General features: G+C 47.9%; 1 protein-coding gene across 1 annotated transcript; it reads right to left on the bottom strand.

The window, feature by feature from the left end:
* Nucleotides 1-1544: 1544 nt before the first annotated feature.
* Nucleotides 1545-12813, bottom strand: LOC147712602 (uncharacterized). Its single transcript, XM_086920358.1, has 2 exons — nucleotides 12458-12813; nucleotides 1545-2489 (listed from the first exon to the last, which is right to left on the bottom strand). Exons 1-2 carry the CDS (start codon nucleotides 12804-12806, stop codon nucleotides 1744-1746), a joined length of 1095 nt encoding a protein of 364 aa, XP_086776484.1. The 5' UTR covers nucleotides 12807-12813; the 3' UTR covers nucleotides 1545-1743.
* Nucleotides 12814-25915: the final 13102 nt, after the last annotated feature.

Below are 25915 nucleotides of genomic sequence, written 5' to 3'. Positions count from 1 at the left end.
GGTAGTGCATCCGTATTCGATCCTTAAGATGACCATCGCTTGAAATGCAGTTTTAAGGTCTGTTTTATTCAGGAAAGGTTTAAGTTTTTGCAAGTAACTTAAATGGAATCTGGCGTTTTTTGCCATTGTATTGGTATGGGCTGACATGTTCAGGTTTTTATCTAGAATAATTCCCAGTGATTTGGTAGAGTCGACAATCTTTGGAGTACAATTTAGAGCAGTGATAAGGTTGACCCATTCTGCTGTCTTTAATTTACTTTTCTGCAGTGAAATAAGTAGGAATTCGGTTTTCTGAGGGTTTAGTTTCAGGTGGTTCTTGGTTAATCATTGGAGGGTTCTTGACAGTGCATGGTTCATTGTCTTTATCTATTCTGTTCTTCTGTTGATACAACCTTGATGTACAACTGAGTATCATCTGCATTCATGTGGAAAGCAATATTTGCTTTATGTAATATTTCCGTGAGTGGTTCAACTTATAGATTAAATAGCGCTGGCGAAAGCGTTGATCCCTGTGGAACTCAGATTGTATTATTGGTCGGGCCAGAAAGGGTTTGGTTAACAATGAATTTTTGGGATCTGTTCTCAAGAAAGGAGCTGAACCAGTTGAAGACTGTACCCTCTAGTCCCATTCTGTTTTCCAATCTATCTAGGATTTTGGCGTGGTTTACCGTGTCGAACGCCAACGACAGGTCCAGTAAGATTAAGAGGCAGGTTTTATTGTGGTCAAGAGCCAGGAATGCGTTATCTACTATGTGCAAAATTGCAGTTTCTGTGCTGTGGTTAGGACGGAAGCCTGATTGGCAAACATTTAGCAGGTTGAATTTGGAAATGTGTAGACTCAATTGTTGTTGGACACATTTTTCCAATACTTTAGCTAACATGGGAATGTTAGTTACAGGTCTGAAATTGTTTGGAACAGAGGGGTTCTCTGTTGGTTTTTTTAACAGAGGAGTGACTTGTCCTGTTTTAAGGCAGGCCGGGATTTGACCTTGTGATAGTGAGGCATTTATGATCTTAGTCCAAACTGGGATTAACAGGTGGTTAAAGGTGGACCAGCATTTTGCTGGTAGGGGATCGTTATAATGGTTGTTAGGTTTAGTGGTCAACATGATCTTTGCAATGTCTAATTCACTGACCGCTTTAAAACCTGACCATCTTGCATTGTTTTTAGGTTTCGTTAATTCTTGTTGAACCAGTTCTTCGTCATCCATATCCTTCTTACTTTCCATGTCTTCGGCTGCTTTTTTTAGTTCACTCTCCAAGGCGTTAGCTTTATCTGTAAAGAAGACTGAGCAATCTTCACTATTTAGACTTTTTATGGTGATGAATGGTGCTACTTTGGCTGATTCGTTAGATTATTCTTTGAGTAGATCATAAAAGTTTCCTGGGTCTGTTTACAGCATTATCCAGTTCTTTCCTGAAAAATTATTTTTTTGATTTAATAATGCTTTTATTGTAAGCTTTCCTGGATTGTCCCGGAAGGGATAAGTGGGGCGAGGACGGATGTTGTCTCCATGTGCGTTCTGATAGTCTCATTGATCTTCTTTCTTCATTAAGGGCATCATTGAACCACGGGTTTTCGATCTTGTCAGTGATCCTTTTCAATTTTAATGGGGCTATGTCCTCGAGAATATTTGACATCGATTTGTTATAGTGCAGAGTGAGATCATTGACATCAACCATGCATTTGGGAGCTTGTAAATCTAAAATACAGCGTGCGGTTATGTTTTCCATATTAATTCCTCAAGTGTCCCTGATCCATTTTTTTGGTTTCACCGCTTGTGCAGATGATTTGATTTTTTTGAAAGGAATTTCGAATGTAATTATATGGTGGTCTGACCAATCACATGGTGTGATTACAATGTTCTCTATCTCTTTCTCTTTAGCTATAATCCAGTCTAAAGTGGATCCTTTAGAGTGGGTGGGAAGAAGACATCCTTGGACTAACGATTGCTCTACGAGGAAGGTTTTAAGGATTGTGATTTGACTATCTATCTGATCTTCCCAATGCATAGTAAAGTCTCCTAAGAAGATATCGTTAGACTGCGGGTTAGAGTTGGTGGTAATGATTTCTATTAGCTGGTCTATGAATTTGGTCTTTGTACCTGGGGGCTGGTAGAATGCATGGAGTTTATAGTTTTGGTTATCAGCTGTTCTAAGGGACATGCCCATATATTCACAAGACTCTAAAGGGTCAGCATGAACTTTTGTGATGGAGATGTCTGATCTGTGAATACAAGCGATACCTTCACCCCTACCATCCTTTCTGTCCTGTCTCATGATTTGGTAGTTCGGTGGAACTAACAGGTCTAAACAGGGCGAGGATGAGTCTGATAACCAAGTTTCAGTTAAGATGGTAATGTCTGCTTCTAGGCTTAGAATGATGTCGGCTATGTCAGCCGCCTGTTTATTTGCTGAGCGACAGTTTAGTAGTATACACCGCATGTGTTTCTGATCATTGATCCTAGCCGAGACAGACTCTTCCGGCACTAAGGGCACATTTTTTTTTTATTGTCAAATCTTTTTATTTTGTCCCCATAACAGGGGGTTGCAGTGAAGTGAGTTGCACACAGCGTTAAGCCTACAACCCAACAGGGCCGGCCACGTTACATCATGAAAAATGGAAAACCGTTGTCAGTACTCAAGCTCAAAGATATACACAGCGGTTTACCTACAACCCACAAGGGCCGGTCGCTTCACATTCAGTCAACTGAGACTGTGAAATCACTGCACAAGGTGGTTCAAACTTCGGAACATCTGTAACCATTAAACCCAAGAGGTAGAACTATAAGACCAAGGTGGTCAAAACTGCAGTAGAACAACAGGAAAGGGGACAGCAAGATAAAGAAGACAGTAGGAGTAGAGGAAAGGCGTGGACGAAGGGAGAGAAGAGCCACTGGGAGCCCAAGGTGGGGAGCGAAGGGGGATATGGGGCACTGTGTCAGTTGTCAGGGCAATCAACATCGCTACTAATGCTCAAGGCCTCTCACATCCAAACCTCATGCCAGCAGTCTACCAGGTGATTTAGAAAAGGGGGTGGTGATGAACAGAGTGTCTGAGTTAAACAGACCACTCTTACCCAGTCCAAAGATCAGGGCTTGATCCATCACCGTTATTTATCTCACTGCCCCATCCCAGCTCAGAACCTGGCTATATGCAAATCAGTCTGTCCCTGGCCCAGTGCATCATGGGAACAGGGCAGACTAAACTACCAAGCCAATTCTTCACCAGAAAGGAGACAAGCTACCGGGGACCGGTTTCTGGCATTTCAGCCTTCTTCGGCCCGGCTTGCTTGAATCCTGATGGAGCAGTGAGAAAGGGACTCATGTCTGAGTATACCCTGCCACACCTATAGTGGCCAAAAACGATTTAGAAAAGGGGGTGGTGATGAACAGAGTGTCTGAGGTAAACAGACCACTCTTACCCAGTCCAAAGATCAGGGCTTGATCCATCACCGTTATTTATCTCACTGCCCCATCCCAGCTCAGAACCTGGCTATATGCAAATCAGTCTTTCCCTGGCCCAGTGCATCATGGGAACAGGGCAGACTAAACTACCAAGCCAATTCTTCACCAGAAAGGAGACAAGCTACCGGGGACCGGTTTCTGGCATTTCAGCCTTCTTCGGCCCGGCTTGCTTGAATCCTGATGGAGCAGTGAGAAAGGGACTCATGTCTGAGTACACCCTGCCACACCTATAGTGGCCAAAAATGATTTAGAAAAGGGGGTGGTGATGAACAGAGTGTCTGAGTTAAACAGACCACTCTTACCCAGTCCAAGGATCAGGGCTTGATTCATCACCGTTATTTATCTCACTGCCCCATCCCAGCTCAGAACCTGGCTATATGCAAATCAGTCTGTCCCTGGCCCAGTGCATCATGGGAACAGGGCAGACTAAACTACCAAGCCAATTCTTCACCAGAAAGGAGACAAGCTACCGGGGACCGGTTTCTGGCATTTCAGCCTTCTTCGGCCCGGCTTGCTTGAATCCTGATGGAGCAGTGAGAAAGGGACTTATGTCTGAGTATACCCTGCCACACCTATAGTGGCCAAAAACGATTTAGAAAAGGGGGTGGTGATGAACAGAGTGTCTGAGTTAAACAGACCACTCTTACCCAGTCCAAAGATCAGGGCTTGATCCATCACCGTTATTTATCTCACTGCCCCATCCCAGCTCAGAACCTGGCTATATGCAAATCAGTCTGTCCCTGGCCCAGTGCATCATGGGAACAGGGCAGACTAAACTACCAAGCCAATTCTTCACCAGAAAGGAGACAAGCTACCGGGGACCGGTTTCTGGCATTTCAGCCTTCTTCGGCCCGGCTTGCTTGAATCCTGATGGAGCAGTGAGAAAGGGACTCATGTCTGAGTATACCCTGCCACACCTATAGTGGCCAAAAACGATTTAGAAAAGGGGGTGGTGATGAACAGAGTGTCTGAGTTAAACAGACCACTCTTACCCAGTCCAAAGATCAGGGCTTGATCCATCACCGTTATTTATCTCACTGCCCCATCCCAGCTCAGAACCTGGCTATATGCAAATCAGTCTGTCCCTGGCCCAGTGCATCATGGGAACAGGGCAGACTAAACTTCCAAGCCAATTCTTCACCAGAAAGGAGACAAGCTACCGGGGACCGGTTTCTGGCATTTCAGCCTTCTTCGGCCCGGCTTGCTTGAATCCTGATGGAGCAGTGAGAAAGGGACTCATGTCTGAGTATACCCTGCCACACCTATAGTGGCCAAAAACGATTTAGAAAAGGGGGTGGTGATGAACAGAGTGTCTGAGTTAAACAGACCACTCTTACCCAGTCCAAAGATCAGGGCTTGATCCATCACCGTTATTTATCTCACTGCCCCATCCCAGCTCAGAACCTGGCTATATGCAAATCAGTCTGTCCCTGGCCCAGTGCATCATGGGAACAGGGCAGACTAAACTACCAAGCCAATTCTTCACCAGAAAGGAGACAAGCTACCGGGGACCGGTTTCTGGCATTTCAGCCTTCTTCGGCCCGGCTTGCTTGAATACTGATGGAGCAGTGAGAAAGGGACTCATGTCTGAGTATACCCTGCCACACCTATAGTGGCCAAAAACGATTTAGAAAAGGGGGTGGTGATGAACAGAGTGTCTGAGTTAAACAGACCATTCTTACCCAGTCCAAAGATCAGGGCTTGATCCATCACCGTTATTTATCTCACTGCCCCATCCCAGCTCAGAACCTGGCTATGCGCAAATCAGTCTGTCCCTGGCCCAGTGCATCATGGGAACAGGGCAGACTAAACTACCAAGCCAATTCTTCACCAGAAAGGAGACAAGCTACCCGGCTTGCTTGAATCCTGATGGAGCAGTCTACCAGGGTCAGGTGGAACTACAGCATCCTCCACTAATCGCAGCGCTCGCAGCTTGGGGGGCATGTAACGCGCCTGTTCTGTGGTGCATAGATATTTCACCAGAGGTTGCCACACCGCTTTGTAGCGCACATCTCGGGCCTGTAGCCGAGCTGTGAGAAGCTCCATTGTCATGACATGCCAGAGACGTGTAAACCATGCAGCAATTGGCGGGGCCTCTACCCTCTTCCAGTACAGAGCAATGAGCTGCCGAGCTGCTCCCAGCATTTGAAGCCCCAGCGCCCAGTCGCTCCGAGTGAGGGCCTTCAATCCTGCAGGCTTGATACCCAGTAGTATCGTACAAGTGGCTTCAGGCAGAGGAAACCCCAGCACCCTCCTAATGTGACTCAAGACCTCTTCCAAAAGAGGGTCAGCAAGGGACAGGACCACCATATGTGCAGAAAATTCCCAGTCGCAGACCTGCACCTCCAACACACAGGGGAAGAGTTTGGAAACATTCTATGTAGCCGCTGCGGCGTGTAGTACCACTGGGTCATCATTTTGTAGGCATTCTCCTGTTGTGAAATACTACGATAAATCCGGGGTATATCTCGCCACAACCTGGACCACTGTGCCGGGGAGATGTCTACGCCCGAGAGGGAGTGCCAGCGTTGTTGATACGGCTGGGAAGGCGGAGTGCGCGGGTGCTGCAGGATCCGATAGATTTTGGAAATCAGCCCCTTCGTCTCTGTAAAGGAGCGAGCCAATTGCTCAAACGGAGTAAAGGCGCGTGTGGCCTCGTGGTAGGTATCGTCCGTTAGCACCCAGTGTTTCAGTTGTGCATATTGCAGTCCGGCTGCAAGCGGCGCCCCAAATTCCTCCCTAAAGTCCGCAAAAGTCTTGAGGGAGCCCCCATCAAACAGATCTGTGAGCACCCTACAGTTGCCTTGAGACCACTTACGGAAAGCCCCCGTCCGATGTGCCAGGGGGAAACCTGGGTTCCCTTCGATAGGGGTATGGGGCGAGGGGAAGGTTGTAAGGCCCTTACGGACTGCTATCCTGTCCCAAATCTCCAGCACAGTTTTTGTGGGCCCCGCTAAGTATGCGCTCGCAGATCGCCCTGCCCTAGGTTTCCATGCCAGGTCCCATATGGTGCGCCCAGTCACGGCCTTATCCATATGGAGCCACCCTTTTTCGCTTTCCGTTACACCCCACTCCACTACATACCGAAGGTGAGCGGCCCAGTAATATTCCACCAGGTTTGGGAAGGCCAGTCCTCCCCGGTCCCTGGGCGCCAGCAGAAGAGCCTGGGAGAAGCGGGGTTTCTTCCACCCCCAGATGAAGGTCGTTAGATCGCGCTCTAGGCCTCTGATGCTATGTAGCGGGATAGGAGTAGGCAGACATTGAAATAGGTACAGGATTTTGGGCAGTATGGACATCTTGATGGCGTTGATTCTGCCCAGCCAGGATGGTACAAGTGGTCTCCACCGCCTCAGATCCTCCAGGATAGCGCGTTGAAGATCTTTCCAGTTGGCTGCCGTCCAGCCGTCCAACGAGGGAGTCAACGTCAGGCCCAGATACCTGATGTGCTGGGTCGACCATCTATAAGGGGCTAAGTGCTCTAAAGAGGGGATGTCCGATTTCGGGATAGTGAGGCTGAGCACCCAGGACTTGCCATGATTGATTTTCAAGCCAGAAGCTCTCTCAAAGAGGCACAGTGCAGCATGCACTGCCGGTAGGGATTCTCGGGGCTGTGTCAGCGCAAGAAGAAGGTCGTCTGCGAAGAGTGATACCTTATTGTCTTGACCGCCTAGAGGAACAACGTGAATATTAGGTTCTCTCCGTATCATATCCGCCAGGGGCTCAACTGCGAGGGCGAATAAAAGGGGCGAGAGCGCACAGCCTTGCCTGGTACCCCTTTCAATGCGGATCAGCTCCGAGAGCTACCCGTTGACCCTTATCCTAGCCCGCGGCGCAATATATGGGGCCATGATCCTGGCAATCATCTTTGGACCGAGCCCCACCCGGCGCAGCACCGCTCTGAGGAAGGACCAGTCTACCCGATCAAACGCCTTCTCTGCGTCCAACGAGAGAAGGCAGGCAGGGATCATCCAGTGATGGGTCTTCCCTACCAGGTGAGCGACCCTGCGGACGTTGTCCGCTCCCTGACGCCCGTGGATGAAGCCCACCTGATCAGGATCAATCAAGCTCGGCATGTGTGGGCTCATGCACCTCGCTAACAGCTTGGTGTAAATCTTAAAATCCGAGTTAAGAAGAGCGATCGGCTGGTACGACGCACACAGGGAGGTGTCTTTCCCAGATTTCGGGATCAGGACGATTTCTGCCATTCCCATGTCAAGGGACGGACCCATCTCGTCGGTGAAGGAGTTAAACAGGCGTAGGAGGTAAGGGCCTAGCTGTGCCTGATACATGCGATAGAAGGATATTGGAAGCCCGTCAGGCCCTGGTGATTTCCCCAAGGGGAGCTCGCGGACTGCCGCAGCTATCTCCTCCGGCAGGATCTGTCCCTCTAGTTCCTCAGCATGCTGCGGATGCAGTGTCGCACCCCCGTAGTGCCCCAGTACTTCCCCCACCAGCTCCAAAGGTGGCTGCTCTTCTGTGTACAATGCCGTATAGTAGTCCCGGAAAGCTCGACACTTATCCCCTGGTGTCACCACCCTGGTCCCATCGGGCAGTTGGACATTTGTTATATGTTCCTTCGCGGCTCGGGCCCTCAGCCTCCATGCTAGGAGCTTCCCCACTTTGTCTCCTCCCTCAAAATACCTCTGTTTCAGTGCCAGGAGGGAGGTCTCAGCCCTATTTGTTCGCATCAGCCTGAGCTGGCCCCTAAGATTAGCTAAATGCCGCCTCGTGTGCCGAGTGGAGTGGCCCTGATCTTGTGTTTCCGCCGTCCTCAAGTCTCCCACGAGTTTATCTTCCATTGCGCGAGCGTCATGTGCCCTCGCAATTGCGAGGGAGGTGATATGGCCCCGTATGGTAGCTTTGAAGGCGTCCCAAACCACCGGGAAGGGAGTTTCAGGAAGGTCGTTGTTCTCAAAGTAGGAGACAATGGCTCCCCTAATGTCCTCCACAGCCTCCGAGTCCTTCAGAATGCTCGGCGGGAGGTACCACCTCCGTTCCCGGGCAGGTCGCGCCGCCGGATCCTGTAGCAATAGCTCAACATGGGCGTGATCAGAGAGGGAGATATCGGACATGTCGACCTCCATCGTGTCGCAGAGAAGATCCCTAGTTACAAACAGGTAGTCGATGCGAGAGTAGGACCTATGGACATGCGAATAGTATGAGTACCCTCGCTTATCCGGGGAGAAGTACCGCCAGGCGTCAAACAGCCCAAGGTCTGTCAGCTGCTTGCGCAAAGTCGCGGACATTGCTCCTGCGCCACTGGAGGAGTTCTCACTCCTGTCTACCTTAGGATTCCAAACCAAGTTGAGGTCCCCGCCCACAATAAGGGATGAGCCGGTCTGCGGTATCCGCCCCCCTAAGAGATCTCGAAGGTAGCGGTCCTGCGCCTGATTAGGGGCATAGATATTGCACAGCGTGATGTGGCGGCACCCAACTTCCACCTCCACACGAAGAAATCGTCCATCGCCACCCCGGAAGGGCCTGCCGCCCCCCTGCCTGATACCAGCCCTGCACAAAATTGCCACTCCCGCTGTCTTGGTGTCAGCTGCAGCCCAAAACTGAAGGGGATATTTAGGGTGAGTCATGCGCGCAGTGTCCACCTGCATGAGGTGCGTCTCTTGAAGAAAAATTATGTCAGGGTGTTGCTTTAAGAGATAATGCCAAACCTGCTTACGCTTGTTAGGCGAGTTAAGGCCCTTCACGTTAAGCGTCAGGACCTTCAAAGGACTAGAAGCATTCACCGCCATATCTGATTCTGGGCGTCCCCCGGCCACAATCGCACAGCACACATCCCGCGCATCTCACGCGCACAATAGCCATGTATCTGCAGCACCACACCCCAGCCCTACAGCCGTCGTTCCCACCCCGCACCCTCCAGCAAAAAGAGAGAAGAGAGAGCATAGGATAGCAGGAAATAGGAAAAATAGAGAAAAGGAGAGAGAGCAAAGAGCAGCCAGGAAGGCCACTCAGGTAGAACAACAATGGCAGCCAACAGGTCCTCATTGTGCTGTCCTCGTTACAGAGCATCCTACACCCACAGGCTTGGCCGTTCTCTGGGAGGTAACTCCCTGAAGGACAGTCGAAGAGGGGGGGTCGTGACAGTCTTAGAAATCCTACATTCGAAGAGCTCCCACATGCCCCCCATCTCGCCCCTAGGAGCCAGGGTGTAATGAGAGACGGCCCAAGGCCCAGGAGTGGAGCCACAGTACCAGAAAAGGTGGAACGCTAGCATGTCGCCAGTCAAGATGTCGGGGAGCGCCCCCCATGCCCCTCTTTGTCCCCTTCAAGGGACCGGATGTGAGCAATGATATCTTGCTTGGCCTGTGAGGGCGATTGCTCACCGTCGGACGTCGAGCGATGCTGTCGGCGCACAGTAGTCCATGAGGGTGTCGCGGCCCTCCTCTCCCGCTTATGAGACAGAGACGGGCTCGCCGGCGGAGTCCCCTGCAGTCGTATGAGTTGCGCCGCTTCTGTGTAGGACCGTATGGCTCTCCGCTTGGACTCCCACTGGAATATCAGAGCGAACGGGTGACCCCATTGGTACGCAATGCCCATACTGCGCAACTTCTCAGTCACTGGTCGGAATGCTCGTCTCCTCTTCAGGGTGTTGGGCGCGAGGTCTTGAAATATCTGAATTTTGTGGCCTCTGTATTGTAGGTCCGGTTTATCTCGTGCGGCCTTCCAGATTGCCTCTTTCTCGGTGAAGAAATGGACCCGCGTTAGTATGTCCGGTAGGAGTCCAGACCTGCCCGGCGAGGCGGACACTCGGTGCGCCAGATCCAGTGCCAGTGGAGAAGCCTTCTCGTCCCCCCAGATCTCATTGAGGAGCTGCGTCACGTATCCCATGGCGTCTTCCCCCTCTTCCCCAAGAGGAATTCCCCGGATACGGAGGTTGTTGCGGCGGCTCCTGTTCTCTAGGTCCTCCTGTTTCACTTGAAGCACGATGTTCTGCTCTTCAAGGGCCGCCAGGCGTTGCCAGAGGTGTTCCTGGTCCTCCGTGCGCGCATCCATCGTCCGCTCCAACCCATCCACACGGTCACCAAGCTCCGTGACCTCCTTCCGCATCTCCTTTACACACGTGTGCACTTCAGACCGCAGCGAGCCAATCTCCGTTTTCAATTCGGACATGAAGATGGACATAAACGCCTGAGTGACCGGCGGCAGTTGCCCCAGTCTTTCCCCACATCGCGACAACAGTGTTGTCCATGGGGGCCGCTGACGATTCAGCCTTGTTGCCTTTGTTGGAGCGCGCCATTGCGAATGACCACCACCTGAAGTCTAGGGTCCCAGGCACTCCTCGCTGTGTCGTAGAAGCCAAACCGGGGTAGAGAGGGCCGTGCTGAGGTCTAAGCTGGGGTCTAGCTCAGCCCCCACGCCTCCTACCACACACCAGTCCAGCAATTCCACCTCTTCACCCGCAAAGCCCCAGCTCACAACACAGGCACACTAGCGGGACTATCAGAGCCCGGAGGGCGTGAGGCCAGAGGAGAAGGACCGGCCAGTGGTCGCCTGAGAGGAAAGAGCCGCCCGCCAAGAGAGTCAAGGTGGTGCAAAAGTAAAGTTAGGCCCAGACTATACTCTAGAGTTCACTCAGCCCTGGGGCCCACGTTCCAACCACCAGGTTGCCGTATTGAACCCCACAAAGTCAATGGTGGAGGGCGGCTTGAATTGTCTACCACCCCTTGGGGCCACTCTTCCCACCCGAAGGGCCCGGCACAGTACCTGTTCGCGCCTTAGACTGGTGGCGCCTCAGATGTCTTATGTAGCAGCAGGTGCCCGCCAGCTCCGGCCCCTCCACCACCGAGGGGGTCCTCCAAGGAGCCGCACTCTTCGCAGGCCGCAGGGGGAGTCGTTCAGCACAGGTCACCACTCCCAGGCTCCCAGGAACCCATCTCCTCAAACCCCGGGCAGTTCCCCCGCCGACTTCCCCCGCAGGCCGCACACCTCTCCACACAGCAGATCCTATCGCCAGTCGAAGGATGGGCCCCACCGCAGGCCTCCGGCACTCAGATCCTTGCCTCAAGATGGCGGGGCTCAGCGCTCACTTCGCCCCCCGGCGGTCGACTCCTCACTAGCGTGGTTCACTGGCGCAACGGGGTCATTCACCACCCCTGCAACCGGCGATCTCCGGTGCCGCCCAACAGGATCTCCAGCGGCCAACAGGGGAGCAGGCGCGTAGGTGCTCCGGGGGCCCACAGACCCCCAAACCGCAGACAAAATGGCGGATCACAGTTCCGCCATCTCCCTCGTCCGCCGACCTCTCAATGCGGGGGAGTCTCCCCCCTGGCGCAGCTGCCCGGGCGGCCCCACCAGCACTGTCTCGCCGTCTCCACTGCCCACCTTGCGAGAGGGCTCCTCCAGCCAGTGCCCCCGAGGCCGCAGCCGTCAGCCGCCGCCAGCCCCCAACACCACGGGGCAGGGAGCAGCAAGTCTTCACCGGGACTCCGGCAGGGGCCCTCTTCAGCACAAGCGCCCCACCGGCACTGGAGCCCCGGGTCCGGCACCCACCAATATATGCGGAGGCACCCGACCTCACCGGAGGTCAGCAGTTCAAGCCGCAGGCGGGGGAGAACGGCGGGCTCCGCTCTGGACCACAAGCAACCTCAGCCAGGCAGCCACCGCCGTGCAGGAGGGGCCAGGTCTCCTCGCACCCCGCAGTCAGCTCGTCGCCGCGTACCTTCTCCCGCCGGGGGAGTGCTCCGATGTCCAGGAGATCGTCCCCTCGCCACCTACGCCGCAGTCCGAACCCCAGGGCACAAGGCACAAAATGGCGGCTACTCCGGCTGGTCGGCTGCACTGTCACCGCTTAGTCTCTCCCGGAGCCCTCCGGGGTCAGAGGCTCCCCGATTTCGGCAGTGTCGAGGTCAGCAGGACTTCCACACCTCCCGGGCGGCAGGTAGGTGCCCTGGCTCCGCTTAAATTGCCTAAGGTAGCGGCGTGCAGCGGGAGCTCCTCCGGTGCACGTCCTACTGCATTGCCGCCTTGGCCACGCCCCAAGGGCACATTTTTAAGGTTGTTGGCATTAAGCCCTCTTACATTGGACTGATAGGTTCTGTCCCCATTGGTTGTGATTGTTTTGATTGTTTGGATATGATTTTCTCCTGTCCTATTATGAACAGTGGGAGAAGGTTCATAGGAAGATAAAATGGATAAAAGTTCACTATTTGACAGATAGTTGAGTTCAGAGCGTGGACGGTGAATTCTGTTTGATACCGCCATGGGGGTGGATCTGTGTTTAACTTGTATTTCCCTCGAGGTAACCTGAAGGACATCCATTCTGGCAAGCCATTTTTCTGATAGGCACAGCAGGTTTCTCATATCTTTAATAGCGGATAGCATAGCTTTGTAAGTCTTACAAGTTTGCGAGCTGAAGTTTAAAACATCCCCCTTTATGTGATGGGGTCTGGTTATTCCGACGTCCGATCTGTGAGGTATACTCGTAGGTTGTTGTGTGGGCGTTTTTATCGGATGGCAAGTTTTGATTGTCTCTGCAGTAGCTGTCTGTGTATTTTTAAGCCTGGAAACGGGTCTGCCACTCCCTGTGATGTCACCCTGCGTGTCATTTCCTCTACCATGATCTACTAACGAACTATCCACCCGTCTGACCGTTCCCATTTGAGGGTCATAATTAGTGTTCGGGTTAGGATGAGAGCAAGACTCAAGGGGAAACGATTGTTGGGGCTCCTCGTTAGGTAACGTGTCTTTTAATGCTAAGGTAGTAACCGACTGTTGAGTTTCTAAAGTCATGGTGGATCCAGTTTCACTATCATTTGAGAAATCGTCTTCCTGGGAAGATATTTGGGGCTCGACCCTAGTGTTTATGATAGCTAGTCTACCTTCGCTACCAATAGTACTAGACTGCGTATTAATGGTTACCTGGTGTAAAGGTTGGGGTTCTTCATTGGTGTTAGTACTACCAGACGAAATAACTTGGCTAGACTGTTGTAAGACACTTTCCCTGCCTATTTCCATCGTATCAGATAGGTTCCCATGAGGGACCATTGCTTGATGGTTCGAATGTGGATTAGGTTTTCTGGAAGAGGAACTGCTGATAACCTGATTTTTTAATATATAGAGAAGAATTTCTCAAAGCGTTCCAGATCACTGTTGGCAACTTGAATGAGCAATGTGCCATTTTTATAGCATGTAATATTTAATGTTGCTCGCACTTTTCTAGATGGCGTGATCAGTCACTTAGTTCCATAGGGAATATTCTTTGATTCCTGAATTTTTAGTGAGTTGCTTATTGTGTTTTTCCATCTGGCCATTCTATTTGTAAAAAAAATAAAGTCATTAATGAACACGCCCTTTTTAGAGTTGGCAGATGGGTCCAGAATTAAAGTTTCGGGATTAGTTCTGAGAATGTTTTGGTTAAAGGATTTTGAAGAATTTTTAGACATACTGGTAGGGTAAATTATTGAGTACGAGTTCGAACCTTCAGGTTTTAGATGGTGACCTGCCATGTTGTAGACTAGAGAGCTTGTGTCTTAATTTACTAAATACTCTTCTGGAGTTAGAAAATATACGTTCCCTAGATTCATCAGTGGTTATCCGAGCCAGTGAGGGAGAAGAAATCAAGATTTAGCTATAAACAGAGCACTGCCCCAACCAAAATGGCTGCCAAGATAGAATCCGGCTGGAGTTGAGTGAAGTCCTATGTCCATGTTAGTGGATCAGCTTCCGAGTTGGTCCTTTGTTAATTTCCACTTTGCTCACAATCACAGTCCTTTGTTAATTTCTACTGAGTTCCTCTAGAAGTAGTCCTCTGTTCATTTCCACCTACATAATTAGGATAAAGCGCCTAATATGAAGAAATGGTGTTAAGGCTCCTTTGAGCCCCTTAGTTCACAGCCTGTTCCAGGTCAATGTCTGTGTAATAGAAAGACAAAGCAAAAACCAAAAGTGCCTCACCACTCCCAGGAATGCGTTGCAACTCGGCTCGCCGTTTGTCCCGTGTGCAATCAGACTCCTCTTTTCATTATTTTCTTTCTTGCTGCCTCCTACTCGCTCAATCCGGTCCCACTGTTAGAGCGTTGCCCTGCTTATAGTGTCGAGGGACGCTTTGAAAGGAGGGGCGGGACTTGCTCCTGCTTCCTTCTCGCAAGCCGTGTAGAAACTGCTTGCCGGGCGATAGACGGATTCCTCACACACCTCTCTTCCCGGTGGCGGCCGCTCCCTCCCAGGCACTTCACCTTTGCCGAACAATCTCTTCCGGTGTTCAGAGATGCTGGGGGCTCCTCCTCGCACCGCTGTTCCTCCACAGGCATTAGAGTGGCCGGGGCTCTTGGGATTGCCCTCTGTCTCTAACAGCCCCGCTTTTCCTCTGGTGCTGCGTGATCCAGTTGCGGGGGTCGAACAGCTTGCAGGACGATTATCACCTTTGCCTCACACAGCCAATGCCCCTGCCTCGCGCCGCCCTCCTCCACTTCCAACTCCCGGCGCCGAAACAGGGCACAAACAGATTATAGGGTGGCTGTGGGCAACGGACACTGCCCCTCACTGGCACCTGTACCCCTCACCGATCTCAGTAGGGAGGAACTGATTAGCTCAACGAGCTGAGCCTGGACCTGCCCGTGTAGTCTTCTCTGCCTTCCCTCGCTGAACGTGAGTACAATTAACTCGAATTCCAGTTACCCTCATGTTTATCCAGTTTCTCGGTTGACCAATTTGGCGTATTCAGGCTTAACTGGGATAAAATCCGCATTCAGATCTCAAGCCTTCGGAGCTCCTCTCCGGAGCTCCCTTCCAACCGCCATCTGTGTACCATTTGGCCTGCTTATTGGATCTTCCTTGCTTGTTAGGTTAGATGTGTGAGAATGAGCCAACATAGTTCTCAATCCAGTTGTTAAAGCTGGTGATGTTCTTGTTGAGGTTGTTTGTGGGTTTGGGCTGACCTGTGATGAGGGCGCTGAGCCAATCTCCTTCTTAGATTTTTCCCCAGGTGAAGCTTGTTGGGCTGATACTGGTGAGGGTGTTGGCTTGCAGTGTGTTGATTTGGAAGTAGATGATGGAGTGGTCAGTCCATGGGAGCAGGAGGTGAAGTTGTATTTGAAGCTGTCACTGGTGGTGAAGATGGGGTCCAGTGTGTGCATTACTTGTCAACTGCCCTTAGCGGCTTAAACGTAATGCATATTTTATCCACAGTTTCCTAAATTCTTTAGAATTTTCCACTACTTTTACCCCCAAATATCTATTGATGCCTTAAATTTAGTAGTTAAAATGGTTTTCTGGTGCAAACAGATAATCTTAACATCTAGTTTGTCATATTCCGAGGTGGTTGTGACAGCCCTATCTTTAGAAGTTATAATGCGTTCTTGCAATATTCTCCTAGTTCTGATTCGTTGATTCTGAGTTGTAAAAATCTGAGCAGTACATCTTAGAGAATGCTTCTCTGTACTCTTTGGTCTGTTTGCAGTGGTTTGTTCTAATAGGAGATTAATCAATACCTTAGTTCCATCTTCAGGGAAAACAACAATCAAAGTGGTAAAACCACTCTTAGTCACTAAACATAGGCCATTTTATGTGTATCAAAATGCTTCTTTTTATGCTATTCCTGCCCTACAAATTAACAGCAAAAACTTATTGTGAAGAAGTTAGATTATAGTAGAGTTGTAAAAATCAAAGACATTTTGTTGCTAAACATCAAGCAGTCTTTAGGTACCCTAAATTATATTAATGGCTAAAGAGCATAATGTTAATTTATGCTAAAGGTTCTATTGAACAAAAACAGAACTAGAATGGAATCTGGAAATAGACCAATGCTGCCAACTGAATGTAACTTAAAATACCCAACTTCCGCTCTTTTTAATTCGTAAATCATCTTCTATATCTTATTAGAATTTAGATCTTTTTTTTTCGAGGATGAACATTTGGCTTGCCTATTCATGCAAGTTTAATCCCGATAGTTTGGATTTGTTATGGTCATCAATTTATTTGTGTTTAGTTAAAAATATAACTGGACCTCAATTCAATTCAAAATATCTTTATTCGATTGTTGTATGCAATCATAAAAGTACAAGTTAAAAATTACAAATTACAGTATAAAAGAAAAATATAAAAATACAATAATTCATTGGATTCATAAATAAGACATTAACAATTTTAAAAAGGAATTACTATTTTTTAAAGTGCAAATATGTAGTCATACATTTCCTGATGATCATCACATTCCTTAGGTACAAGGTCGTTGCTGCTACAGATACATGATTATCTAAAGCTTGCATACTAATCATCGCCGCACGGCAATGACGAAATCCTAATACTCTTAAAAATGGCAATAGAACATTTTTCCTCATTTCATGATACAATTTACAAAATAGAAATACATGAATGGTACTCTGTGAGGAGACATTATCACAGGGACAAAATGGTAGATCGTGCGTCCAGTTATTGATCGTAGGAAAACTGACCAATCTGTGGAAGATATTAAATCTAAAGCGTGAGAGTAAGAAACGCTCATAGTTATTAGTTACATAGATTAGATAGGGCTGAATCTTAAAAGTTGCTAAAACCAATTGGTGCTACTGAACAGAGGGTTTTAAGACCTTCGCAGCAACCCGGTGGGAATCTAAGAAGGCCAAACACTGCTTCTTCAAATCTTTTTGTGAAATTTCTTCGATATCTGTGGGATTCGCGAAGTATTCCTCTCTCCCAATATCTTTCAAGAAGTTAAAAACATACCTCACCCAAGGTATTTTGGTAGCACCTTCCAATTTCAAACTGTCTGTTAGAACGTCTCTGTTTAAATGTGTTGCCTCTTGAGTCCAGAGTCTGTGCCACAACAGCACTGGCTCTATTTTAACCAGGTCTGAGATATAACACTGGCCCAATTCAGAGTGTCAGTTAAAATTGGAGGAGCTTTTGGGGAGTGCCAATATATATTTTAAAAAGGAGTTTTTGGCAACTTGAATAGGTGAAGAATTTTCAAAACCCCAGACCCCACTACCATAAGTAGCACTGCTACACATTTGGCTTTGTATATTTTAATCAATTCTACAGGGGGTCTGGTCCCTAATTTACTTGAGAAGATTTTGAGAGCAGCGGTTGATCTAGTAAACTCAAGTTTTTTCGCAGAGACAGCTTGGGACCACGTCTCGTTTTGGGCAAAAAGTATCCCCAGATAAGAAAACTGTTTAGCGAAATCAAGCTTCTGTCCCGCTATAAAAATTGGCCTCTTAGATTTAATTTGTCTGCCACAATACATAGTGAAAGTCTTTGAGGTATTGACTTTCAGGCCTAGCTCATTCATAAAGTGGCAAAAGCTATCAACCACCCGCTGTAAGCCCACTTGAGTACGTGACATGAGTACAGCGCCGTCAGCGTACAAAAGTGCTGGTTTTGGGCGACCACCTACAAATGGGGGATCCAAACTATCTTTGCACAAGGCATCTTCCAGTCCATTTATATACAAGTTAAAAAGGAAGGGGGCCAGGACACATCCCTGCCTGACCCCACTCCTGATTGGTATTTGGTCTATGCACTCTCCCCTAAGGCCGTAGCGGACGCGGGCCGACGCGTTGCTATAAAAACGTTTAAGATAATAAATAATGTTTGAATCAACCCCGAGTTTTTCTAATATCAACCACAGTTTAGAATGTACCACACAATCAAACGCAGCCGAGAGATCCATGAAGGCCTAGAACAAGTTGCCTTGTTTAGCCCTCATGTATTTCCCGACCAGCATCATCAAATTCAGGCTCTGTTCTACTGTCCCCAAACCAGAACGGAAGCCATACTGAAGATCAGACAGAACGGAGTTTGCCTCCGCCCAATCCAGAAGTCGGTCCAGGATGACTCTACCCGCTATTTTAGTAAAAGAGTCCAGTAAGGAAATGGGCCTATAACAGGCTGGATCCTGTGTGTTTCCCTTTTTGTAAATCGAGACAATAACAGATTCCACCCAGGTGGGGAGGAAATCAGCGACACAACTGGCGTTAAGCACCTGGACCAGAAGGGGCGCCCACAAAGATGGAATACTTTTAAATAAATCTATGGGAACCCCGTCTGGGCCATGTGCCTTGGCACCCTTACTTCTACTCAGGGCCTTTTTAACCTCCTCAAGAGTAAAGAAGAGATCATTGCTCAAGGGGTAGTCAAGAGAGGAAATCAGAGACCAAGTATGTTCTTCGCCATCATGTTCTCCTCCCTCATATACTCTCGAAAAGTGACTGACCCAGTCTGTTTCAGGTATTGCTATATCTACTTTTGGCCCCAGCTCCTCACTAAGAAAGGGTGTTCTCACTGTCTTCCAAAATCCCACACTGTTGTTTCTTTTGGAGGCTAAATGAAGAGCCTCCCAGGCTTCCGACCTCAGAGTATTTTTCCTATCTCTAATTGCCATTTTATAATCATTCCTGGGTCTGCGGATGTCTTCTGCAGACTTAGGTTTATTATGCAACACCTTTTTTAGGGCTGTATAAGCCCTAGTGCATCTGGAATCAAACCAGCCTCCCTCCTTCTTCTGATTCTTCGATTGCCTAGTAAGGGAGTTTTTAATTTCGTTTGAAATAACAGAAAAAGATGCAAGACAAGTTTCAGGTGGTGAATCTATCTCTAAACATGCAACTATTTCTGAGAAACATTTTTCAACCACTATTTTAATTATCTCTGCCTCATTTATCATAGCCCATTTAAGGGTATAACCATTAGTCTTACCAATTGCTAAATCGGTGGCCAGACTGTTACTAACCCCATCACTAAACAATAATGATGGAGTAGGCAGCAGAATAGACACATGAAGCGGAAAAGGGTCACTCAGTACTATATCATAAACGTTAAAAGAATGTATTCTATTCCCACAGTTGTTGGAAATTGTGATATAGTCTATAGTTGTAGAGCAACCTCTACCATTAAATGTTGGGGCTAATATAGGGGCAGAGATACACATTTCGTTTGCAAATCCTAAATCGAAATTAGCTAGCAAGATGGTAAATTGTTCCCCTAAGAGATTATGTTTAAAATGGAAAAGTCCCTCACCATCATCTCGTGCTACGCCACACCTGTTATCCTTAGTCAATTCGCACAAGTTACAATTAAAATCTCCCAGCATAATCAACATCAATTTGTGCTTGGAAAGTTTTCCCTGGGTAAACAACGCTTTAGTCAATTTCCTTAAAACATTTGTGACATCATCACAAGGGATATTATTATATATATTAACAACAACAATTGGGATGTCACGAGTCTGATGGAGAACCAACATTTGAAAATAAATGTCTTTGACAGGTTCAGTGATTTTCTCAAGCGCTAATCTATTTGATAGGTAAACACTCAAGCCACATTTCGGCCTCCCATGAGGAATAGCTACAGCTGGAGTACAGAAAGTTCTGTAACCTAACAAGTGCACTGGTTCAAGACTTCTTGTTTCTTGAAAGCAAAGCAAGTCCTGAGATGGAACAAAGTCTGTGAAAATAGAGTTTTCAACTTTAGATCTGATACCGGCAATATTCCATGAAGAAATTTTAAACACCGCTGGACTCTTTGGAGGAATAGGCTGAACTGCAGGAGATATCAAGGTGGAGTTGACGTATAAAGGAGGGGCAAGCCGGTTGCCCCCCCCGCACCAGGTCATCTTCTGCTGCCAGAACACCCCCCACAAGCTCCACAACATCACACGTGGTTAGCACTACTGGTAAACATTTCTCCCCGGATTCATCTGCGTATCCTTCCATGCAAGGATCAATGTGTATAACTTCATTTAAACCTGATACTGTGGGAATTGTTGTAGTTGACCACAGTCAGTCGATGTTTTCCAGCCCACTAAGAGTATCATAGTAATTAAATGTAGAAATTCCATATCTTCTAGACCATGATTGTTCACACTTCCTGGTTGGATAACAATCAGAGAGTATGTGTCTAATAGGTGGAGGAGGAGAGCTAAAATAACCAAGGGGGAGGATGTTGACAAGATGTGAATCATAAGTCCCCATGGCAGCTCTTTCCAATATTGTGTGAACCAATTGGGGGGGGACCGAAATGATAGAACTACACAATCACCCCTCAATGTTTTAGTCGAAGTACCCACCCATCTAGCTCGTCAGACCATTTTGAACTCTGAGAAAAGATGATTTTTTAGTCCTACCCTAGATGACAGAAAGTAGAGGGATTTGTTTCTCAGAGTTAACCAATTTTCAGTGGTATTAGGGGAGATTGGAGGTACATTTGTTAAAACCACAGTGTAAGGTGTAGCTTCTGGAGGAAGATTTAGATTAAAGAGATTCGGTGTTTCTCCTTCCCCATGTTGAGGCTCTGCTGTTCTATTTTGTACTGGTGGTACAAGCGAAGAAACATTTGGAGTTGCCATAAGTGAATCTACGGACCCTTTATCCTGAATTCGAGTATCTCCCGTTGTACCATTTTGGCCAGGCCGCACAGTAGGCTTTGGATTCAAATGATTGGACTTTGCTAATGCTTTAGTTGGAGCTGATGTTTTAACTGGAGCTGATGTTTTAACTGGAACTGTCACTTTAACAGAGGCTGAAGAGCCAGTTTTGGAGCATGGTGCACTTGTGTGAGGTAGAGACTTAACCTCACTGGAGGTCGTTTGTTTAGCAAGTTTACCCTCGATGTTAAGTAGCCTAGATTCTATGTTCTTGACTTTTAAGGTTATAGGCTCAAAGAAAGTCATTAATAGAGTCTCCATTCTCTCCCAGAAAGGTTCATCATTTAGGTCTCTATTAGTAGTTTGGAGAGGGATAGTCTCTGGGTGGTCGTTCATCTCACTCCCTATACTCCCGTTTACATTTTCTATGGATTTATTTTCTGTAGATTTATTTTCTTTAAATTTGGTGTTCTTTTTACTAGTTTTGTTGCCTATCTCTGGCAACATGTTTTTGTTTAGATCTAGACTTCTGCCCTCTAGTTCTCATACAGGGGCTGTCACTAATATTTAAAATAAGAATTGGACTTTCTAAAATATCTTGACCCTCATTATCTGAGGCATCCTCCTTTAGGGGAGTAGGATCGCCAATCTGGTTACTAGGAGATCGGGAGCGGGTCACGGATAGTCTTACAGTTGAAGGTAATAAATCATTAACATCCGTGGAATCCCTGCAAGACCTCTCATTTATTGGAGTTATACTTGTCATGTTTGAATTGGCTAAGGGGGAAAGGAAACCGGATGGCAGGGACAGACGCCTTTCCGTGCTTTCAATAGCAGAAGCGACCACCCTAATCGTCTGCTGCAGAATTCGATCTATTGCTGTCAGAGTAGGTAGGGGGGGATTAACAGCTATTTTATCCTTAGCATTTTTCACCATATTTGCTGAACAATGAATCCAATGGGTTTAAAATAGTAGCACACGTGCAAAGTGCACTATATTAACACACTCAATATATATTACATTACATTACACTGATTACATCAATAATAGCAGAATGAAGATAATACAATAAATAACTATATATATTATTGCAAACCACAGGCTTGGAGATCAAAGAGGGGTGGCCCAGCCCAGCCTCTGCCGGCCCCGGACGGCCACAGACGGCCCGCCCTTGTCCCGGGCTTCTCCCGGGACGCTCCCGCGCAGCGGAGGGGCCAAGACAATTTATAAGTCGGTGTTGAGGGCGTTGGCAAGCCCGAGCACAGGTGTGAGCAGCCCCAGAGCCTTCTGGGGGTTGGAGTCCATCAGTCAGGCAGGGCGTTCGTTAAAATGTCAGGCATCCCTCAGTAAGCACATCCACAACGGGTCCTCCCGTGCGGCCTCCAAGGAACACCAAGCAGCACCCAAAAACGGCAAGAAAAGTGCCCCACAGGTCAACAGCACTCACAGACGCAGCGGCACCCGAGATAGCGGGTGCGGCAAGGTTTTGTAACTGCGCCGGTGCTGTGGGCGTTGGCAAGCCCGAGCACAGGTGTGAGCAGCCCCAGAGCCTTTTGGGGGTTGGAGTCCGTCAGTCAGACAGGGCGTTCGGTAAAATGTCAGGCAGACCTCAGTAAGCACATCCACAACGGGTCCTCCCGTGCGGCCTCCAAGGAACACCAAGCAGCACCCAAAAACAGCAAGAAAAGTGCCCCACAGGTCAATAGCACTCACAGACGCAGCGGCACCCGCGAAAGCGGGTGCGGCAAGGTTTTGTAACTGCGCCGGTGCTGTGGGCGTTGGCAAGCCTGAGCACAGGTGTGAGCAGCCCCAGAGCCTTTTGGGGGTTGGAGTCCGTCAGTCAGGCAGGGCGTTCGGTAAAATGTCAGGCAGCCCTCAGTAAGCACATCCACAACGGGTCCTCCCTTGCGGCCTCCAAGGAACACCAAGCAGCACCCAAAAACGGCAAGAAAAGTGCCCCACAGGTCAATAGCACTCACAGACGCAGCGGCACCCAACTGGACCTCAACTTCCTGCTAATCCAGAAAAGCTCATTTTCAGATCATTTTTATAGAAGTATTCATTATTGAATTATATGTTTAAAAAAAAGACAGGAAACAAAAGGCAATAGTCTGCCTGATTTTAAAATTATCATCAATCATATCAAGAGCTCACAACATTAATAGCAAAATCATCCATATATATTTTATTCGGATAATTCAGTAGGGCAAGTGGGGGGTGGAAAACATCAGGATCCACTCATCAAGCCATTCTTATTCTTGTTTTCCCCTCCATGTGCACTTATCAGTCTTCTCCAAAATCATAAAGAAGTTGATTAACACCCAGCTGTCCACATATTTGGATACAAATCAGCTGCTGCACTCCTCTCAGTCAGGCGTCTGCCCTGGACACAGTACAGAATCAACTCTGGTTGAAGTGTCCAATACAATCAAGCTAACAGTAGACCAGGGGAAGCAGGTGGCCCTCCTGCTTTTAAATTTATTGGCAGCATTCAATACAGTCTTCGATCCCACTCTTCTGCAACAACTGAGTGACACCGGAAATGATGGCACCGCATTGACTTGGTTAGGGTCTGTTCTATCTGACAGAAGTCTATCAGTTTGGATGTCACCCTTCACATCTGACCCCCATACCTTTAAGATTTAGCGTCTCTCAGGGCTCTGCCTTAAGTCCTATGAAATTTAATGTATACATCTCTCCTCTGGCAGCTCTGATAGAATCATATGGGGTACAGCTTATGTCCTACGCTGAAGACACGCACATCTTCCTCACATGGGATAGTAATACTCTCCTTGTACGGGAAAGATTTGTGGCATGTCTGTCAGCGGTATTTCAGTGGATGCTCCAAGAGCAATCTTCAGTGCAGCTCCACTAACATCGGAGTATTAGCCTTTGGCCTCCCCTCTTCAACCTGTGGTACGTTTTGTGGTCCAGCTCCACTCCTTCTCTCCCCACCACGGTTACAGGTGCACGTTTCCTATCGGTAAAATGTGATAATTCTCTATACTTTCATCCACAGGTAGGCAGTGTGGTAGGTGCACGTTTCGGCCCCATAGGATCTCTAAAACACTTTGCATTCTTGCTTCCCTCACAATGCCAGAAAACATTTATCCAAGTGCACATTACATCATGGCTGGATTATACCAATGCACTGTACTGGGCCTTCCAGCATACCTAATCAAAAGGCTTCAGTTGGTGCAGAATGCATCGGCCCAACTTCTCCTCAAATTCCGGAAACATGACCATGTTCATCCGCACCTCAATGATTTACACTGGTTGACAATCCATGAAAGAGTGCACTTCAAGGGACTGGTGTTGGCTCACATAGCCTTTTATCAGACAGGTCCTTGCTATCGAACCAACAGATCCAAGCACTATCTACCGACGAGAACTCTGTGTTCCTAGGATGCCATGTTGACTGCCATGCCTAGAACCAGAAGAAAGAAATGGGGTGGCTCTTCCTTCTCAGTCCTCGCCAACTCCAGCTGGAAAGCGCTCTCTCTATGTCAATGAGCCATCAAAGATGAGAGCTTTTAAACAGAGCTTAAGAGTGCTTTTAGACAGGGTCTAAAAACGTGGCTGTTTAATCAAGCATTTCTATAATCAGTTTACCTGACCTCTGGACATCGAACCTACCGACTGGACACTCATTGAGTAGCGTGCGCTCTATAAAAACCCAATAATAATAATATTAATAAAATAATAGCATGCTGTATGCAGAATTTTGATTTGAGTAGGCCTCATACTTGCTATTATGACCACTTCTGTAAGATACATCAAAGCTGCCCCCAGAGAACATCCTCTATGGTGCCAATTTTTCCCTTCCACTTTCCCTTAGGCACATCAGGCGGGCAGGGGTGTTACATAGTAGTGTTTTATAAATGTGCCATACGGCCAATCTTGTGAGCTCTTCTTTTAGAACTCAACTTTCTATTAGGGTGGCCTCACGTATATTCATTCACATTCGTGTTACTGATGGCAGGAACATGCTTCAGCTACACGTATCTGTGTTTTATGTTTTTGCTAGCTCATATTCTTTCCCAATTTGAGTAAATGTCTTCATTTCGACTGCGCCTACTAACTCACCCATTTTATAGATGACAATGAGACCCTGTTGCCGGAACACTCTCAGTTTTACTGTTTCTTTAAACAGTGTGCCCTTCCTGCGAGGCATATCGGGCGTTAGTCACCCTGTCATTGCCATTGCTATTCTCCATGCTTTGATCACAGCATAGAGGGCAGTGGAAAAGTCTTTCCTTTCCCCTTCTGTATATATAATGCAGATCCATCATAATATATCCATCCAGTTTAATGTATGGCTCTGAGTCAGTTGGTGTATCTAGTACATTAACACCTGGAGTTGAGAAGCCTAGTAATAATGTTGGATCTGAGGATCCCCATTTAGACTGATTGATAAAATGTGGTCAGTGCAATATGTGGTATATGTCATCCCGCATCACGTTTCACTGTTTTTCCTTCCATTTGCCTAAAATACGTGTAAGGGACTGAATAGGGGTATGTTGTAAGATATATCTAATCATTTTGAAAATAGCTGTTTTTCATCAGCAAGAGGGGCAGATTGCTCCATCTCCTTGCATCGTCTGAAAGTCTGCCAAGATTTTCTGTATGCAACGCATGTTCAAAGTGTCCCATCTGATGTGATTTCAATTCCATTTATATTTGAACCCATTCCCACTGGGATGGGATGCCTCTTTATATCAGACATCAATTTGTTTTTTTTACCACCATCACCAGAAAAAAAATGACAGGAAGGAAGCAAGAGAGAGGAACGCCATACAAGGTGAAGAAAGACATTCTTCTGGACTTTCAAACAGGGAGCAGAGGAAACTTGACAGACTCCGCAGGAAGTAATGTACGCTGAACCCTGCACGACAACCATACATGCCAACAGCTTGGGGAGGAAAAACCAATGACTCAGATATATGGTAGCCACATGGCAAGGAGACCCGAGCAAGCAGGAGAAAACGTAGCAGCTTGCCCGCCTCTTCTACCAGGAAGAGCTAGCCTACATGCACACCATTGGAGGCATGATGACAGAGAAAGAGGGAGATGTTGGCCCCCTCTGCACCATGCCAAAGTCGTCTATGCCTCAGGTGAGCCACAGTT

The sequence above is a fragment of the Lissotriton vulgaris genome, chromosome 5 (genome assembly GCF_964263255.1).
Source record: "Lissotriton vulgaris chromosome 5, aLisVul1.2, whole genome shotgun sequence".
Classification (NCBI taxonomy): Eukaryota; Metazoa; Chordata; class Amphibia; order Caudata; family Salamandridae; genus Lissotriton; species Lissotriton vulgaris.
The sequence above is the reverse complement of the archived record's forward strand: the minus strand, read 5'-3'. Positions and strand labels throughout refer to the sequence as shown.

Bases quoted from the DNA above. Each gene is read 5' to 3' on its own strand.
- LOC147712602 (XM_086920358.1), bottom strand. From the start codon at position 12,806: ATGCTATCCGCTATTAAAGATATGAGAAACCTGCTGTGCCTATCAGAA. The intron at 2,490-12,457 runs GTGGCCAAGGCG...ATGTGCCCTTAG, and splicing joins TAAAAATGTGCCCTTGGGGC to TGCCGGAAGAGTCTGTCTCG.